This window comes from Podarcis filfolensis, assembly GCF_964270895.1.
Source record: "Podarcis filfolensis genome assembly, chromosome: 15".
Classification (NCBI taxonomy): domain Eukaryota; kingdom Metazoa; phylum Chordata; class Lepidosauria; order Squamata; family Lacertidae; genus Podarcis; species Podarcis filfolensis.
In genome coordinates this window covers 40,290,336-40,310,274 of record NC_139618.1, presented here as the reverse complement: position 1 = coordinate 40,310,274, position 19,939 = coordinate 40,290,336, and the positions used below count along the sequence as shown (strand labels likewise).

Genomic DNA, 19,939 nt, shown 5'->3' with positions numbered 1-19,939 from the left:
AAATAAAATCAAGGGTGAGCAGAAGGTAGGTCTTGATCTGCTGGTCTTGATCCCTGGGTGACTTACATAGAACAGCAAAGAATTTTTGACTCAAAATAGTTTAAGAATAGTGGCAAGAAAATGATTTCCCCCAATATGAATAAATTGCGGAAAATAAGAGGACTGGAAGTAATCAGAAGTGGGATTTTTATAGGGAAGGATAATGAGCTTTGTTCAGTTCTGTTACAAATTCAGAATGATTTGTTTCTAAGTTTATATCATTTGCACCAGGTTCTAGGTGATGGGTATTGGGGTGCTAGTAAAAACAATGTAGATCCTTCAACCCTGAAATTGTCTACTTCCCTGCAGCTGAAATACTTATAATTAAATAATTTTATCGGTCCTGAATCTTCCAACTTCATTGGAAGTTGGTTTACGAGTTCTGGTGTTACGGCAGAGGGAGAAAAACTTTTCCTTATCCTCTTTCTTCATGTTATGCATAATTTTATAATCTTCTGTCATATCGCCTCCAAGTCACTTTTTTTAAAAAAAGTCCCAAATGCTGTAACTGTTCCTCTTAGGGGAGATGCTCCACCCTCTTAATTGCTTGGGTTGCCCTTTTCTGAACCATTTCCAACTCTACACTATCCTTTCTGAGGTAATGAGCAATTTTAATGCTCATTAAAATCCGCAGTCCCTCAGGAGAAAGGGTTGATTCTGCATGCAAATCATATGCTTTATTATCCTCTGCTGAAGTTTCTTTTCTTTTCTTTTCTTTTCTTTTCTTTTCTTTTCTTTTCTTTTCTTTTCTTTTCTTTTCTTTTCTGCTGTTCCCACAATGCATCTCAAAAATGCCCCCCTTCAAATGTATATTGTCAGCTTCTATTTATGTCAGCATTGTCCTACGCTAGGGCTGGGGAACCTCTTGCAGCCTGAGGGCTACACTCCTTGAGGGCAGCAGAAACAAAGCACTGCAGCAGGGCTCCCCAGCCACGGTAGGGTTCCAGACTCGCCCAAGCTGTGGTCACTGGTGGTGGGAGGAGGAGGAGGCAGTGGCAGTGCAAGCAGCAGTGCCAGCGGTGCCCCTGGCTCGTCTTGTCTCATGGGGAAGAAGGAGCAGCTCCATTCCATGCCCCATGCCAGAAGCTGGAGAAACTGGGCCTATCCCAGAGCTCAGCCTCCTCCACCCTCTCAATATTGGAGGGCGGGTGCTGAGCTCCCTACTAAACAATATCTAGGGGGCTGAGGTGTCTTCAGCCCTAAGGAGTTGGCGCCTATGCCATACACCCTCCCAAGCCAGGGCAGGGCCCAGTTCTGCTTGTAAGGGCCACAGAATATGCTGCTGTCAGGCTCAGCCATCTAATTCAACCTCAATACAGTGGTCCCTCGGGTTACATACGCTTCAGATTACAGACTCCGCTAACCCAGAAATAGTACCTCGGGTTAAGAACTTTGCTTCAAGATGAGAACAGAAATCGTGCTCCAGTGGCGCAGTGGCAGCAGCAGGCCCCATTAGCCAAAGTGGTGCTTCAGATTAAGAACAGTTTCAGGTTAAGACCGGACCTCCAGAACGAATAACCCGAGGTAATTCAGAGCTAGAGCTCCCTTCACAGATGACTGCCCAGCTTCTGCTTAGAGACCTCCAGCAAAGGAGAGCACACCATCCCTCTAGGTAACTGTCATATTGCCCATACCATCAAGACGTGTCTCCTAATGCTCAACCAAAATCTGCCTCCCTGTAACTTAAAGCAAGAAACACTATAGCTCAGTGGCAGAGGATGATCTGTGTTGCATGCAGGTAGTCCCGGGTTTAAGCCCCAGCACTTCCTGGTGGGGTTGGGAGAGATCTCTGCCTGAAATCCTCAAAAGCCACTACCAGTCATTGCAGAACAAACATAAGCTAGCTGGATGAATAGAAAAAGCAGCTTCCTATCTATTGGTTACTGGAAAATTGTGAAGATTTAAGGATTAGCATGGAGTTCAATTCAGTTCTTAGAGTTCGCTTACTGCATTGAATCCCATTTTCTTCTGATGCTATAGATGCATTTTCTGCCTACATTACAAAGTTAATTGCCAGATTATTTCTATAGATAGCGTGTGGTGTACAGAGCGGAGAACTATTAATTCCAAATGTGTACCGTACTTTACCTCTTTTCTACAGAGGGTGCAGAAATCTCCTGACAGGCTGAAACTAAGGAAAACACCCAAATCAAATTACTTTCAAGCTTCCTTAAAGGTCAATTACTACATTGCAAACCTCGCATTTGCTGTGAACTGCTTTTGGTCCTTCAATGTCTAAAACACATTCAATATAATCCCTATGAGGCTATAGCAATAGGGAGGGAAATGACAGCTATACTGTCAGGCCTCTTGATATCCCTAACAAAATGGGAAAAGCTCTTATAAATATGTTTGGTCTTGTGAATCTTTGAATGACACTGGCATGGTATGAAGAGAGGTTATCTGAAAAGCTTTTCATGTTAGGCACTCCAGAGAGAAAGCAAACTTTGGCAATCTGAAATCTGTAGATTTTTTTTAAAAAAACAAACATACTATTCCTGGTCCAATATATAGACTGAAGTTGTGCTACGCTTGCCATATTTCAAAAAGTGAATGTCCAGATACAAAAGTTGTTCAGCTTTTAATCCCCCCCCTTTTTTTGCAAAATCTCAGTAAATAAATGATTTTTTAAACCTATTTTTTAAGGAAAATTGCCAAAAAACCTACACTTCTGATATGGGCTGCCATACGCCTGGGTTTCCCTGAACATTTTTGCTGCTTTTCAAAAATTCCACCTGGATGCCATTTTTGAGAGACAAATCCTGGCTATGTCCAGGAAATTCCAGGTGTATGGCAGCCCTAGATAATGCAGACATGCCTTTTCACTGTTTTATTTGTCCAGCATGATGACTGGCAGCTGAAAATGTGAGATGACTTCACTTAAAAGTATTGACTTAAATCTATATGAAGTTAGCTTTGCTTTAGTTCTATCAGAATCAATTGGACTTAAGGCCGTCATGATGAGCAACTTGTCCTACTGATTTTAATAGGGCTACTATCAACACATGTGATGGGAATGCAGTACCAGGGGTGGGGCTGTAAATATGGCCCCATTTCTGTTGCTACATGCAAGCTCTCTACATGTGAGTAGACACATGTCTAGTGCTTGAATCTGGATCCTTTCCAATGCATTTTAAATGGTTTAGAAGTTCTGGTGTGACATTTGATCTGAAATGGCCCCTTCACCCACTTGGTCATCAAGCAATAAATCATGCATATGTGCATCAGCTTAGAGTCCACTAGCAGCAAAGGAGTCCCCATTAACCTCCGTGTTTAAGAAATGTTCCACACACAGTTCCAATGAGCATGGGGCACATTTCCCAATGCTGGACCTAGTGTAGGAATCTTTTGCTTATACAGAGCTCAATGGGCAAATTCAAGGTTATTCAGAATTACGTATTGTGCAACTGCTATTCATTCCTGTTCGTTTGGGTTTCTGATCATCCAAATTCAGGTAATCTGGTTTAATGAGGGAACATGGTTTTGTTTTTTGTTTTTAATATATTAATGTAAAATACTCTCATTGACGTCAACAGTTGAAAGATAAATTGCTTCATCCTTGTTGCAGGGGATTGATTTATATTTTGGTAATCCCACAAAAAGCAATTTAATTTAGCCAAAGTCAATTGAAATAAACCTCCATGGGCACAGTTATACAGCATACCTGAACTTGTTTAAATTCAATTCCCTTTCCCTGGGGTACTCTATGAAATCCAGGACCAAGAAAGGATCTTAGAAACAATTTTGAACAGAATTTTTTGCAGGAAAACATAAATTAAATTGACCCTGTTGTAAAGATGCATGGGGGGAGGGGATAGAGGCTTCTTTGTGACACCATCAACCTGAATGTCAATCAAGTTTACTGTAGATTGAAGTTTGCTTCAATTCAGCAGTAAAGAGTGGGTTTTTGCAGGAAATGCAGTGAAACAAACAGAAAACCGCTCAGACCCATGCCTAGAAACATGAGACAAGTGGAAGACCTCTTGGACTCATGCTTTCTAGGCACAGGACAAGCAGAAATGTGGACAAACTCTGAATCTTACTGAATCACTGTTTCATGCACTTTCACTTCTGTTTCCTTGAGATGGCTCCAAATAACCATGTTCTCCAATCTCCAGCACACGATTTAAACAGATTGAATCTTTGATGTTGACTTGTGGCAAAGGCTGCCTTAAACCCTAGTCTTATCAATGGTTCAACAAGTATCCCCATAATGAATAACCCACATCACATGGATCTGAACCTCTCTTTCATTGGCGCCTTAGTAAATCCTGCTGCTCCACAATTCTGCAAGTGATAATTACAAAAGGCTGCCTTGCAGTGCAGTGCTGGCTAGTGCCCATTTGGACTGGTAGGGTGGAAGGCAGGGAGGCCAATGGTACACGGAGCCAGAACAATGAAAGGCAGAGCCAACTAATTCTGGTTTTGTCTCCATCTTCCTCCCTGCTGACTTCTGCAGGGACTAAAGAGGAGGGACCTAACAGCACAGGCCTCCCCTGGGGTGGTTGTATGTAAGAAGTCAGGCAGGCAGGGGCTGGCTGAGGGCAGTGCCCCATTTGCCCTAATGGACCAGTGTTGCAGTGCAACCTTGTAATATGAATCTCCACAGTTTCCAATTATTTCACATTGCACGTGTACCCTAAGTGAGTGTGTATGACAACAATAATGGTTGGAAGTCCCAAAAGGAAGCAAAAAGGGATTGAATGACCTGAAGTCTGTAGAGGTAGGCTATTGAAGGAACAGGTGTGGCCCATGTGGGATGGGATGGAGTCAAACAAGTACAAAGGAAAGGCAACTGGTGTTGATGGAGGGGCTGGGAATTACCCCACAAACTCAGAGGGCAGTTTCTTGGCATCATTATTATGACAAAGGTACATTCTTTTGCTACAGAATATTTTCCACCATTACATGCTGCACTTCAAAAATGAATGTACTACAAGGCAGGCAACAAAGAGGAACACAGAGAAGGTGAAGCTTCAAAATGATACACAGAGATTTTTGCAAATGTTTTCGGAATAAGGAAATGGTCCCTGTGAAAGGGAGAGGGAATAAGACCCATTTCACATCTGCACCACAAATTGTGGGAGCTGCTTCTCTTTGATGATGTCCCATGAGTGAATATTATAACTACATGCCCAGAACTAATCATATGGATTAGTCCACTTGATTAACACCCCAGAAGGAGGGAGCACACTGGTTTGTTATCATAGACCCCCATATGATTTCCTTGCCTATGTGATTGTAGTGTTTCCCCTCCCACTTTTTGACCACATGGGATGAAGGAGCTGTTCTCAGCAAGTCTGCCATCCATATGAAGTGTACACAAGCTTCTGAACTGTTGTTGCCAAGTGCAGAATCAGGGCCAGTTCTGAGCTGTGTACTCCCTATTGCAAAGGTGGGAAAGCTCTCCCCCCCCCCACATCCTCAGGGGTTGTATTTCTCCATGGACAACCTTCCAGTGGCCACATGCCAGTAGTGGGCAGGGCCAGAGTGGATGGAGCAATGGCTGTGCCTTGTCTTTGTGCAGTATATTCCAGCCATACAAATGTCAGAGGTCCCATGTCCCCAGACCTCTCCATCCAGGCAAGCAAAAGGCATTATCACAGTTCAACGACATATTCCAGCCTGGCAAAAACAATTAAGGGATGTATGGAGCAGGGCCAACTAGAGACCGGGTGAAGGGATGTACCACAGGAAGAGCCCCAAAGGCTGGTTGGAGAGGCCTAGGGGGTTGCATTCTGCTCCTGGGACTGAAGTCCCCCACCCCTTACCCTTTTGGTGTCTTTTAAGCTACATGGTCCAAAGTTTCACAGGACTGGAATTAACAAAAAGAAAGGAGTCAAGTTAAAAGACTATCACATTTCTCCAATTAACTCATGGTTCTGCCTTGTCAAATTCCCCCTTTAGGTGTATGAAGTTACTCCACGACATAAAAGCGGAGAGCCAGAAAGAAGTTCCTGTGTTGAAACCAATAACAGATATTCATAGATTTCAATTGTAGGACACGCCACAACACTTTCCTCCACCCCACCCCCAAAGTTAAGAGTGCAATGGCTAAACAATTGTAAATAAAACTAACTGAACCTCAGAGCCTTGAAAATAGCAAGGAAATAATAGCAGAATCGCTTGAAGAAGTCCAGCCTCAAGTGGTCCCATTTCTGAACCCCACAGATTTCAATGGGATTCAAATCACCTTGCCTGAGATTCCCTCAATAACTTGGATTCAGTTGAAGCTCACGTGCTTTGTTCTACGTTAGCATAATTCCCTTGCTGGCATTCTCCCTTCTGTATTACCCCATTAAAAGCAGCCCCCTCCTTAGGCCGCCCATATTGAAGTACTGCATGTAAACCTCTTCTGGTCCCACCGGAATGATGGATGCCTTTAAATATCCTCTCCGTTATCGCTGACAGAGACAGTGTGTATTTTAATGGTGGGCACTTTCTGGTCCTTTGCCATGTTTTTCCCTGATGTTCTTGCACAGCAGCACACCTGCAGGAAACCTTTGCTCTTGACTTTGGCTGTCACACAGCTGGCCTTGTCCCTGGAGGCTGTGCTCTTGGTGGACACACTTTGCATGGCCGAGAAGAGTTTCCACTCGCAGACACCGTCCGATTTGGAAATCTTATAGAAGGTTTCTCCGGAGCCGACAGGGATGCGGACAACGTCTTTTGGAGCTTCGGCGACGTGGTTGCTTGCATGATTGAGGTTGAAGCTAAGGGAATATTTGTTGGCTGAGTATCTCCGTGGTGGGAGGCACTGGGCCCTTAGAACATTCTGGAATGCCTTTTTAAACTCTTGACTTGAACAAGGGTAGATGATGGGGTTGATGCAGCTGTTCAGGTATCCCAGCCAAAATGCGATTTTAAAAATTGTCTCTGAGGGCTTGCTCTCGGGAAAGAAAGAACCTGGAATTGAAAAGATATGAACCATTACTGGAAATAATAGAAGCACAATTCCTGATTATCAACTAGTTAAGAAAGAAGTGATGGCAGGGGATAAAGTTTTTGATTGTGCCCACCAGCACCACATTATTCAGTTACCTCTCTGGAGAACAGGATGGCTAAAGCTCAGCTTCTAAGTCCTGTTTATTTCACTGTGGGAGACTGAAGCACATGCATAACTCTCTCACTAAAATGCTCTGCAGGGTGGGGAACAAAAATGGTGGGTCAAGGAGGGTCAGTTGGGGAGGGGGAGTGAGAATGCATAGGGTGAGGCAGCAGAAACACAAACACAGAAACACAGGGGCAGCTGCAGGGCATAAGAGAGACGGACACACACTCAGACACAGATACCCACCCACTCATCACATAATCCCATATTGTGAAGGGATGAGTGGGTGGGTGGGTGGAAGGCGTCCCACTCCCAGAAGTACCTGTTCAGGTAATGAATGTGCTGCAACCCATTGATGTGGTGCTGGCACTCACCCTTCCTCTGGTGGGAAATGTTCTGTGTGGTGGCTGAGGGGCACCAAACAAGTGGGGGACAATGAAGGTCAGCTGGGGGGATTAAGAACTATGGGGGGGCAGAAACACATATGGCAAATGGGCAGCATACCCTCCAACATTACTCAGATGAAATGGGAGGAATGAGAAATGTTGGAGGATATGACATTGCTGGTACTAGGCACACACATTTCACAGAGACTAAATCCACAAATCTTGGTTACAGCTGGTGGGTAAGTCTGGAAAAAGGTAACCATGAGCCAATGTTCATATGATGTTCAAATCCAGCTATGGCTTAGCTCAGCATGGTACAGTAGCAGAATAGCTAAGGAGCAGTGAAGCAGCTGTGATCTCCTTCCTAGGAGGCCACACACTTGCACATCCACACTAAAACATGTTTTGACTTACTGTGACATGCAAACCAGGCAGCTGATTGGCACCTGCTCCCAAGGGTTCAGACAGAGGACATTCCCAGGCTACCTGCAGAGGCCGGGGACTGAACCTGAGACCTTCTGCATGGAAAGCAAATTCTTTTCCACTGAGTTACAGTTCTTGTCTTCCCCAAATAAATTTCTGGTGAGTCTGAGTGTTTAACCTAGCTGATGTATTCTGGATCAGTCAACGTTTTATAAGGCAGGTCCATGCATTATTTACTTAGCTACTCATTTCTTCAATTACTTCTTGCCTTCCCTCTCATGCCTTGTGGGATAGAACTATCCACAGAAATAAATAAAAACAGCCTTAAGGGGGCTTACAATAAAATGATTAAAACTAGAATGAAATATAAATGCACTAATGAACAAACAGTGGAAGTCACATACATATTCAGTAACCTGGCAGCTGAAAAAGACAACTAATGCAAATAAAAAAGCTATTTAAATCAGATAATTTAAACAAATCGACGATCATAAACAGCCCATCAAAGGCTCCAAAGAACAGGACACGCAATAGCTCACTTGCAGGGGTGGCAGAGTCCCCTGTTTGAAATCCTAGAGAGCTGGTTTCAGTAAGTGTACACAATACTGAGATAGATGGACCCATAATCTGAAACTGATAAGGCAGTTTCCTTCTTTCTCATGCACCTGGAAAAAACAGAAGTGATGGTGCCAGAGCATGCATAACTGTGGCAAAATGGGCCAGGCCACGCCACCCTAGCCCGCCGATTGGCGGGCAGGGTTGCAGGCACGCCCGGGGATTCCCTTGTTCTCACGGGGGCAAAAGGCCAGCCCCCGCGTGTGTGTGAGGAGGTAGCCCGCAACTCCCTCTCCTCTCCAGTTCGGAAATGGCTTTATCTGAAAGAGGTGGTTTAAAGCAGGTGGGGCTAACCCTTTTCAGGCAAAGGGCTACATTAATTCCTGGTCAACCTGCCAGGGTTTGCATGTCAAACTGGGCATGGGGCAAGTATAAAAGTGGGTGTGGCCAAATAGTAATAATGGGTATGACCTTTTTTTTTTAGAGAAAATGTCATCTGAGGTTTGGTTGGCTGGCGCACTCTCACACACAGCTTTTGGCATAATGGCATTACAGAAGGACCCATAGGAGCAGTCTATTAAAACAAACTCCCCCTCCTTAAAAACGGCAAATTTGGAGGGCACAAAAATAATTATTGGGGGCCCAGTTGTATCCTTCAACTGTGATAATGCCTCATGCTTGCCTGAATGGAAGATGGAAGGAGGTATGTGCCGAAACCCGTGCCTTTTTGCATGGAACGTAGCCCACTGTAGAAAAGTGAGAGTCACATCCATTGATCTGCCTGCCACTGCTCTAGCCCTGCCAACCACTGACATGGGGCTCCCAGAAGGTCCCCCATGAGAGAAAGCTGCCCTCAGGCTGAAAAAGAAAGTGCTCAGGGCTGGCGTCAGAGATGGGCATGGCTGGGCACCTGTCAAAACCCCACACCCTAGCAGGGGGTACCACCACCACCAGCCCCCTTGATCTGTTTCTTTCCCCACTAGCTCATCTGTGTTGAGCTGCATATCTGTCCACCTTGTATATTTTGTTTACTTTGTACTAGTCATCCATCCCAAGATAGGAAGCAGAAATCTTTTCAAGCTCTGCTGCCCGGAAGCCTTTGAGGTGGAAATCACAGGGATCAAACATAGGACCATCTCTGCGCATAGCATGCTGCATCCCACTGTGCCATGCCCCCCTCTTTCCACATTGCCATTGTCTCTGCCTGACTCTGCTGTTAGCGCTCCAAGGCAGTTTGTAATTTCAGCTGCAATTGAATTGCGAGCTTTTCTCCCACCAAAGTAATTAAAACGGGAAGAGCAAAGTGGCTCAAAGCCAAAACAGACTTCCGATTTCTGCAGCTAAAGTCAGGCACAGACGAGTCATAGTTAGAAGCAAAATAACTTCAGTGAGAAATGTTTGTTCAGAGTGCTCACAGTGCAAGAATGAGCAAGCAGCTTCTTCCACCCTTAATAACTTAGAGTTCAACCAGCATATAGCAAGCAAATGAATGGGAATGTATGCATGCACAGTGCCACCGTCTACTCAGAGTAGACCCATTAAGATTAATGAACATAAACCAGCCATGTCAATTAATTTCAGTTGGGCTACTCAGAGTAGGATTAGCATGGGATACAACCCCATTCTTTTTAGTGTGCCTTTGCAGAGGTTGAAAAGCATTTTGAACACTGTGCATCTTTCAGCAAAGAATACACCTTTGGGTTAAAACAGATGCAGAACTGAGCTGTACCAAATGTTTTCCTATTTTATTTTTTAGGCAACTAATGCAGGGTTGTTTGTTGCCATGGTTTTCCGATCTGCTACAATTTTTATTCCTCACATAGTGTTTTCACCTTCCAAGATTATTTGCTTGGCTGATACTGGCCAATTAGGGTGCAAGCAGTAAACAGGAAGACATCATGTTGCTACAATATCGTTTGGGTATATGGCAAGTCATAGCCAACTAGTCATAGCCAACATATAGCTATCAAGACTGCATTTAAACGATTGTGGCACCCTGGGCAGGTTGTTGTGGCAGCTTCCATCTTCTCTTGGGGTGTAGATCTCAAGAGGATATGGGGATGCAAATTGCCCCACTCAGCTCTTCAGAACTGCAGCACTTATGCTGTCTCCTGGCCTCCTCCACCTGGCCATGAATGGGCAATGTAAGATAAATGTTGTAAGCGTTGGAGTGGCACAGAGACCTCAGCAGCTGGGGTGGTGGAAAGGACAGGGACCTACATGTTCCGGCTCTGAAACATCTGTAAACTGCTTGTTGGGGTGGAGAAACTCTGGCAACTTTTGCAGCCAGAAAGGCAGGTGAGGCAGAGGCTGTGGGAGCAACGGGATGGAGGGAGCTTGCACTAACATTGCCAGAACCTCCTTTTTCCCTGCTCCTCATTCCTGGCTCCCCAAAAGCACAAATGAGAATAGACTCCAGTCTGAGCAGTGAAGAAGAAGAAGAAGAAGAAGAGGAGGAGGAGTTTGGATTTGATACCCGCCTTTCATTCCCTTTAAGGAGTCTCAAAGCGGCTAACCTTCTCCTTTCCCTTCCTCCCCCACAACAAACACTCTGTGAGGTGAGTGGGGCTGAGAGACTTCAAAGAAGCATGACTGGCCCAAGGTCAACCAGCAGCTGCATGTGGAGGAGCGGAGACTCGAACCCGGTTCCCAAGATTACGAGACTACCGCTCTTAACCACTACACCACACTGGCTAAGTGAAGTGAAGAAAGAAGCGCCTTCTGTTTGCACCCTTGAGAGCTTGCTCGTTTTCTGCGAGTAGCATCACACATTAGAAGTGATGGGCAGTTTTATCCAGCCCTACTCCCCACCCCCAACCTCTCTCATAAAGCACCCGGTCGCCTCTATGGTGCTGGGCCACATGCACGTATTGATGTCTTGAGTCTGAGGTCCAAATCAGCATCTCTGGCCCTGGATAACACATTTAATATCTTGGACTCATTTAATACCTTGGATTTGACCCCCTCTGATCCTAGGCTGTTGTTAGTAGATGAATTATTGGAGCCTAGCAGTGAATTGGAGGTGAGGCTAAGACAGGGGAGCTCAGTTGGCACATCCCAGTGCCATGATGTGCCAAACTTGACAGTGCACTTCCCCTGGCAGTCAGTCAGCCCCTCCTTCCATCATGGAGAGATGCTGCCAGTGACAGAGGGGGAGTGGGTCCCAACTCAATGTTCACAGGTTGATAGAGAAACTACTCCCAAGTACTCAAATCTCAAGGGGGCTCACCCAGAACACCATGATGCTGCCCAGAATTTGAGGCCAAAAGTCATCATACACAATTGGTCAGCTCAAAACTCTAGAGGAGCACTGAGGTCTGAGACTGAGATAATTCAGGACATTCAAGATATTCTGGGGACACATCTGAAATTATATAATGACCTGTGTTGTGATTGGGTGGATGTACTGTATACAAGGAGATGTGGGTGGCACTGTGGGTTAAACCAGAGAGCCTAGGACTTGCCGATCAGAAGGTTGGCGGTTCAAATCCCCGCGATGGTGTGAGCTCCCATTGCTCGGTCCCTGCTCCTGCCAACTTAGCAGTTCGAAAGCACGTTAAAGTGCAAGTAGATAAATAGGTACCACTCTGGCGGGAAGGTAAAGGGCGTTTCCGTGCGCTGCTCTGGTTTGCCAGAAGCGGCTTAGTCATGCTGGCCACATGACCTGGAAGCTGTACGCCGGCTCCCTCGGCCAATAAAGTGAGATGAGCGCCGCAACCCCAGAGTCGGCCACGACTAGACCTAATGGTCAGGGGTCCCTTTACCTTTACTGTATACAAGCAGTGAGGCAGCACTGAGTTGATTTTTCGTGATTTTGAGTCTCAAGATTCTGGTCCCTAATATATTTGTTGGCAAACATAGATCTTCCTTCTGAGCTGAAAGGGCATCAAACAGACCTTGGCAACAGACAGAGGAACAGAAGGCCCCCAATATCGAATGGAAGTTGGGGCCCGAGACCCAGGCCCAGAAATGGAGGTCAAAGCAGCAAAGGGAGGTGGCAATGGACAGCTGAGATCCCAGCATTTGTCACCTTCTCAAATAGCACTCAGACACAACCTAAGAAACCCACAGAGCCCAGGAGGTTTTCATCTAGGGAAGGGGAACTGACACTTGCCTGGTGCCATAATAGATTCACAGCTAAAACTTGGTATTCTCAAGATGTAAAGCTGGTGACATGGACAGGCGTAGTGATGCTGGCACTATGGGGAGAGCGCCAGAGAGCTCCCAGTATTGACTTAGCAGACACCAGAAAGATTGTAATATCCCCACAGGGAATTTGGCAAGATGGTACAATAAGAAAAGCAAAGGCTTTATGACTCATACAAAGTGATGGATAGTGGCTTTGTAGAATATCTTAAGCAGTTTCATGTAATTTGCCTGCAGGAGACTCGGGTGGAAGAGATGACAATGCAAGGATATGCTATCTACTCCCAGCCAGCTATTAGAGTTAATAGCAAGGGAAGAAGAAGGGGTTGATTGACTCTGTGTGTCTTGACAAGTCTAAATGTGAGGGCAGGGGAAATAGTATCTCTCTCCCCAGAGTTCCAAGTGGTCCAGCTGTCCAGTGAAAATGGGTTTAAAATACTGTGTGCCAATATTTATATACCAGTTAAAGGCTCCGTCCACCTTGGGAGCAACATATGGGCTTTGTTAGATGCCCAGTTAGAGAAATTGCATAACCAATCACATTTGGCTACATGATGACGTCACTATGGGCAAACTTAGCAACTGACACCTGGATGAGAATGATAACACAATGCTACTTAACGCATCAGATGTGACTACATGTTAGCTTCACTTAGGCAAAATTGTGGTGTACATTAGGAGAAATAGGATAGCTCAGTTGGTAGAGTGTGAGACTCTTAATCTCAGGATCATGAGGTTGAGCTCCATGTTGGGCAAAAATATTGCAGGGAGTTGAACTAGATGACCCTCATGGGGCCCCTTCCAAATCTACAATTCTATGATTCTGTGAAATAATGTCAATTCAGAATCGAAGCTATTGTTACAGTAACAAGAGAATACTTTTGAAATTATAACCCCTCCTTCCCAAAACATTCCCAAAAGATGGGGCCCAAATCTATCAGACCTTGAAATACCTTAGCCGAATTCTATGCATGAAATCATATGTTCTCTTTGGTATTCTGCCAAAGCTGGCAGAACAAAGTGGTAAAGCTTTCCCTGGACTGTACCATTTCAGACTGCACGTGAGATTTGGATGTTCCTTCATAAAAGCAGCAAACAGCTGCTTGTACGTTGACAGCTAGCATGTCAGGCAAAAGTGTTTTTTTATGATGTGCTATTTGTATATGGAGAGGGAACCCCACAACATGAGAGAGCATTTGAGCATGCTTACACCTATGCACTAATCTGCAGCCTGGAGTAGCAGATTTCTGGAAAACATTTGTCACTTAATTCTTTTCATGGTACAATCTGGCCTTGACATCGGGGCGCTTTATGAATCCAAAGGGGAATGAAAAGGCTGTTCTCTTATGCAGAGTTGACCAACTCCTATGAAGTTAAGGTCAGCCCTGTGGCCTAACTGTGAGTAATGTTTGAACTGCAAGTCTGACTGGGAAATTCTAGAGCATGAGCAAGACTAATTTGATATGGGTCCTAATCAGATTTCAATGAGTCAGAGGAATCCAGCCTGAGACTTGGAGAAGTTCCCATCTTCCTTAGTGGTGGGTTTCCAGTAACGTATCAGAAATCCTGCCTTAGTGGTCAGAGGCCGACTGGAAAGTGATGCTCCTCTTCAAAGAGTTGTGCTTGACTGTGGGGATCACCGACTGATAGGAATGTTGGAGAGGAAAATGGAAATGGCAGCTGAAATTGCCAGTGTTCACTTATTTGTCCCATCTCTGGAAGAGAACTCAGTCTAGTGAATACAATAGGTATTCATCATTACTGTTGTGTGCAGTCCACAAATAATGTGTGGCACTCTTTTGCATTGCTCCTCCATTGCGTTGAAGTGAATGGGGTAGAATAATGTAATGACAATTTAATCAATGTCAACAAGGGTGTGTGGGGACAGCCAGTACAAATTAAAATGGCCCAGTGGTCTAGAAGGGCCCCTGGCAATCTTGCATATGTTTTATATAATTCTTAATGAAATATATGTTTCATGTTCAATGCATGCACAGTTCTGAAATATGGCATGCCATGAATTCAGCATTTCCAAGTATTTCTGAATCTACATGTACATTTGCTTCTGCGCCTAGCCAGTACAATGCAGTCTCATCTTAATTACACATGATCACATTTGTATGTTTTCATAACTGAACACCCTGCAAACACAACAAAGTTGTTGTGTGAAATATATTGTGTTAAGTTACACATGCAAATTTAATGTTTAAAATGTATGGCTAGTTCAGCAATAATCATGTGGGTGCTTATATTATTTATATTAGTCATTAGGATCTTAATATTCTCTACAGGGATGAATATTATCATATTTATTATCAACATACAAATGACAGCACACATGTATTTTATATCCTATGTAAAGATTTCTAGCTGTTCTACCCTTGGTGGGCCCCCCGGAATTATTCCCCACCCTGGGACCTGAACTCTTTCTCGGTGGCCCTGAATGTAATTTACAGTACATAAATTAGTTACGTAAATTAATTTACGAAAGTTATATAATTTTGCCATAGTGAACAGTGGAAAAAATATTGTAGTTTTTGGCAGAAGATGAACTGCAGTGGAACAGAAACAGCGCTGCAAGTAGTGACTATAGGGCAGAATGGAGAATGGTGCCTTATTGCTTCACTATTGACTGATCTCAAACAGAGCCAACCCAAAGGTGAAAGATTAGACGGAACACACGCCATTCCATGTATAGAAACTGACTGGCCACTGAATCCTACTCCAATACTGGTAACAGAACAGTACCTACTACATTAAGGCAGGTTTTTTGGGGGTAGGGAGTAGGCAAGAGTACATACCATACACAGGCTGTCATCCAACAGAGGGAAATAACTGGGAGGTTTAGGAGTGACAGCCAGAGGGCTGTTGCAGCTGCTTTCCAGCATCTGCCACTTGAGGCAGTTGCCTCATTGTGCTTTATGGTAGAGCCTGCTACAACCCCAAATTTAGGAGCATTAATTTAGAAGCTATTGCTTCCTGATACGCGGGAAGGAACATAGTTCAGTTATGATGAGGTTACTGTTGTTATTTTGCCTCAAAGTCTTCATTTTGGAAGAGTAATATTCATCTAGAGCAGGGAAGGGGAACCTGTGGCTCCTCAGATGTTATTAGACTATGACTCTCAACATCGCTGGCAGGGGCTGGAGGGCGCTCAGAGCACAACACCATCTGGAGAGCCATCAGTTCCCAACCATCATCCAGCACTCCAGGCTATAACCCAACATTCCCCAGCATATTTTAAAAAGTTTTCAAAAGATTTACACCTTTCATCATGTGCTTGTGTTGTTCCAAATATAACCCGGTTGCAGCAATTTCCACTGATTCGGATGAAAAAATTGTTTTGCTGTCATCACTGAGATCTATCCACTATGCTGACTTAAACATGAAATCCTAAGGGAAGCAATATTTTGGCTGCTTTGTTTATGCAACAGAGATTCAACAGTAAACAGCCATTTCTTGGTTTCATTCCATGTTGTGGGCCACAAAGAGAGAGATGGATCTGAATCATGTCCAAATATTTTAATATCTCATTGGCTCCTGGGGGCAGCTGTTTGGTCTATAAAAAGCTCAGCCAGACCCCCCCACCCTGACCTCTTGCTGAGAATTTATTGTTTAACACTGAGGATGTTTGAGTCTGATTATTTCAATATAATTATATATACACATGTCATTTTCCCATATTGCACAAGGGTCCATCTGTTGGCTCACAAAATTTGAATGCTGAGGCTCCAAAGATTTAGATGTGTTCTCTTAGGCTTGATATCCCAGGGTTGTTATCATTGCACACACTATGCACCATGCTTAATTTTGCCTTCCTGCCCGCTTTCAACAATCTGCTCAACTGAGTTGTGCCAACAAGGTTAAAAGACTGGGAGTTTTACATCTCCATGAGTCCAGTGTTCCAGAGCACACTATGGGTTGCATTCAGCTAAATCCTGCTCAGAGTAAGCTCACTGAAATTAATGGACCTAGGCACTCCCATTCTTTTTTTACTTCACTTTTTGAGAGTGCCTAAATGAATACCTCAAAAGTCAAGGTTCAAGGGCAGAAATCTGGCTGAGTCTGGAATAACCTTGTGAAGTGAAAGGATATGAAAGAAGGATTTATATCTAGATGTTAGGATAGAGAGGATAAAGAAAACAGGAAAACAGGAAGACAGAATGAGAGATAATGGAGGTGCTGTGGGATTGGTGGAAGTCAATATCTTGTTGTTGTTGTTTTAGTGTTTATAATAGTAACTTGTAAGATATGGATTTGTTTGTTTTGTTTTTGTTGTCTTTTTTAGTTTTTGAATGTTGATTTTTGTGTGTTGTGTATTGTTATCTTTTGATATCTTTCGTGTTGTTGTTGTTGTGTGGAAAATACTAATAAAATTCATTTATAAAAAAAAGAAATTAATGGACCTGAATTAGGCCACACCATACAATTAAAGCACTATGACACTACTTTAAACAGTCATGGCTTTCTCCAAAGAGTACTGGGAGCTGCAGTTTGTTAAGGGTGCCGAGAGTTGATAGGGGACACACAACCCAATCCCACTCACAATTTCTTGAGTGGTTTATTAATCAACTGTCCCTCAAAGGGAACTCCGGGAATAGTAGCTACAGTCCTTGAGTCTGTCAGGGTTGATCCCTGCCCAGATCTCAAAATCAAACGAGGAACAAAGCAGGTGGGGTCCTCTAGCAGATTTCTGCACCACTAATAACTCTGAAGAAACGTTGGGCCAGGACATTCCTATCCCAAGGCTGGAAGTCCCCACACCAGCTGCCTGGGTTCCTGGCTAGCTTTTAGAAATCCCTGATCTTCCCCATGGCCCCAACAGCAAAGAAGATGATGAGCCAGGTAGAAAGCTGAAGTTGAGTGGTAGAAGACAAAAGGAAGAAGTTCCTCACAGAGCTCATAGTTACACTATAGTTACATGCTGGTGTGATCTGGGGCTGAGATTGTTGGGGAAGGGGGGTGGTCCAAGCAGCCTCTTCGGTTCTCGCATTGGGCTCTTCCCTGTTTGTTGTGGCCGTGGCAGTTGCAGCACTGGTGTCGGTGGCGTGGGAACCAGCCAAACCATGCAGCTGGTGTTGGTGGTCCCTCACAGCTCTGCAAGGCCATGGCAACTGCCATCTTGCCTCCCTTTTTCTCTTTTTAAAAAGGGATTCCCCCCTCTAATTTTTAAAGATTATTACTACTCCCCCTTTTATTTTTGTTTTGTTATCATTTCATTTTAGCTAAATACTCCCCCCCCCTTTCCCTCTCACCCTCTCTGCCAATTTGAGGAGGCGGGAGAGAGCTGCGTTAACTTTCAGCTTATACCAGGACCCAGAACTAGAGAGAACCTCACACTAGCTTGTTAAAAACTACCTCCAAAAAATTAACCTTTCAACTTTCAATTTTTGGTTTATTCCTTCAAACCTTAATTTGAATCTCCATTTTGATTTTGCATTTTTATCCTCAAAGAAAGAGGGGGGATGTTTACATTTTGATTTTTTAACTTAACCTGCCATTTTTAACTTGATTCTCAGTCTTGAACTCTGACTTTTATCTCCAAACCCTTACTCCTACTCTCACACTTGCACTCTTTACCCTCATTCAATAATTTAATCTTCCCCTTCCCTCTCCCCTACACCATTTCCCTTCCTTTTCTTTTCATTTTAATCTTCATCTATCCTCTCATTCTACTCTTTCCTCTACACCCCACCCCTCCCCTTCTCCTCCTCTCTTATATGAGTGCATAGATACACACAAATTCAGACACACACACTAGGGTTGTCATTTGTTGGGTTAAAAGTCCAATCTGTGGTTAAAAGTAGAAGTCGAAGAGGGGGGGAAGATTTGCTCTTCCAAATATGGCAACTCTATCTGATACCCACTTGCATAATATTTGCACAGTAAGACTGTGACAGCACTTTATTAAAACAAACAAACTCCTTTTACAAGTTAGTGTTAAACACCCTGCAGTAGTAAAGTACAGTAAATTATACATAGTTTTAAGTATGCCATTACTGCCCACTTATTTTGTTCAGAAGGCTGTCAGCACTACAGGTGTTGGCAGCTGAATCTGATGACCAATCTAGCCCTGCTGATACTGTTGGATGTAGTTTCCATTATCCCTGGCTATTGGTCATGCTGGCTGAGGCTGATGGCAGCTGGAGTTCCACAACATCTGGAGGGTCTCAAATCAACCACCTTTTTGTAGAATAAACTCCCTATTGTAAGGGTCAGCAGGAATAATCATGCAAGCTTTGTCTCTTCATCCCCCTCCTGCCATCATCATTCTAGTCACTATTCATGAATTGCAGGTTAACTGTGAAAATTGGGAGTCTCCTGCATGCATGGTGTTAGGTCAGTTTTTGGCATGAATCTCTGTTTGTGGTGAAACTGATCACCCTTGTAGCTGTGGGGTACAATGGAAGCAAACTCTGGTCAAGAAGACTCTAGCTCATGGTTTAAATTAGCCCAAATGTCAATTTAAAGGACAGAAGTGTCAGTCAAGCTGAGATCATATATCAGGATGCAGCAGGCTTATGTACAGCTCTGAGTAAGCTTCATGAGGTTTCTAAGCCTTGAGAATATGTCAATTGCCCAAAATTGTAAATAAATAAAACAAAACATCTGTTTTGCAGGCATGTGTCTCTAATGTCATTACCAATGTGGGTTTGAATTTTCATGAGAAAAAGTAGGGTGAGGGGGGGTGGGGGGAGAAGACAGGAAGTTGGAATTGTAGGGAGATTAAAAAGACTGCACCTCAGTGTTAACTTCACTACTTCTCCTTTGTTTCAAGTTTAGTTTTGCTCAGATGTTTTGCAAGGAACAATCTATTAAGAGTCTCATAGCTGTTGGTGAAGGAGAAAAAACCCACTACCCAGTCATTCAACTTTGCTGTGACTTCTGGCAAACTTTAAGTGGAATCCTGATATGCTGCCAAAGTCTGTTAAAAATAGTGATGACAGATCTCCCATTCTTTTTGGGTGCAGGGGAAGTGAGCAAGATACAAACTTATTGGCCTATCCTCAGTGTTGAAATGTCCTGTTTTGAAGAAGCATGCGCTCAATGAAAACACACACAAATTAAGAACACACAAATTGTGCCACCACACATTTTCTTTAACTTCTTCATTTTTTAATGTGTCCAACTTTCTCTTTTATGATTTGGTGAGTTTATCACATGATAAAACAAATATACTAAATGGTAACACGTATGGAGCAGTGAGGATGGTAGTACATTTCTTCTCTTCCCGAAGTGGTAACTGATGCCCATTGGGGTGGGTGGGGTTGGGGGCAGGCAGGCCAACCGAGCCAATTACAGGCATCCAGCTAATTCTAACTTTGCCCCATCCTTCTCC

At 43.9% G+C, this 19,939-nt stretch overlaps 2 protein-coding genes across 4 annotated transcripts in view; both read right to left on the bottom strand.

Moving 5' to 3' along the window:
- The window catches only part of LOC310750701 (uncharacterized protein), a 735,887-nt gene that overhangs the window by 564,802 nt on the left and 151,146 nt on the right, over positions 1-19,939 (bottom strand). The window lies entirely within an intron of this gene.
- Positions 736-19,939, bottom strand: part of ADRA1A (adrenoceptor alpha 1A) — a 57,059-nt gene continuing 37,855 nt past the window's right edge. For all 3 annotated transcript variants that reach the window (XM_083588811.1, XM_083588812.1, XM_083588813.1), the window contains exon 3: positions 736-6,945. In XM_083588811.1, the coding sequence (XP_083444937.1) occupies positions 6,422-6,945 (524 nt within the window). In that variant the 3' untranslated portion in view covers positions 736-6,421. The remainder of the gene's footprint in view (positions 6,946-19,939) is intronic.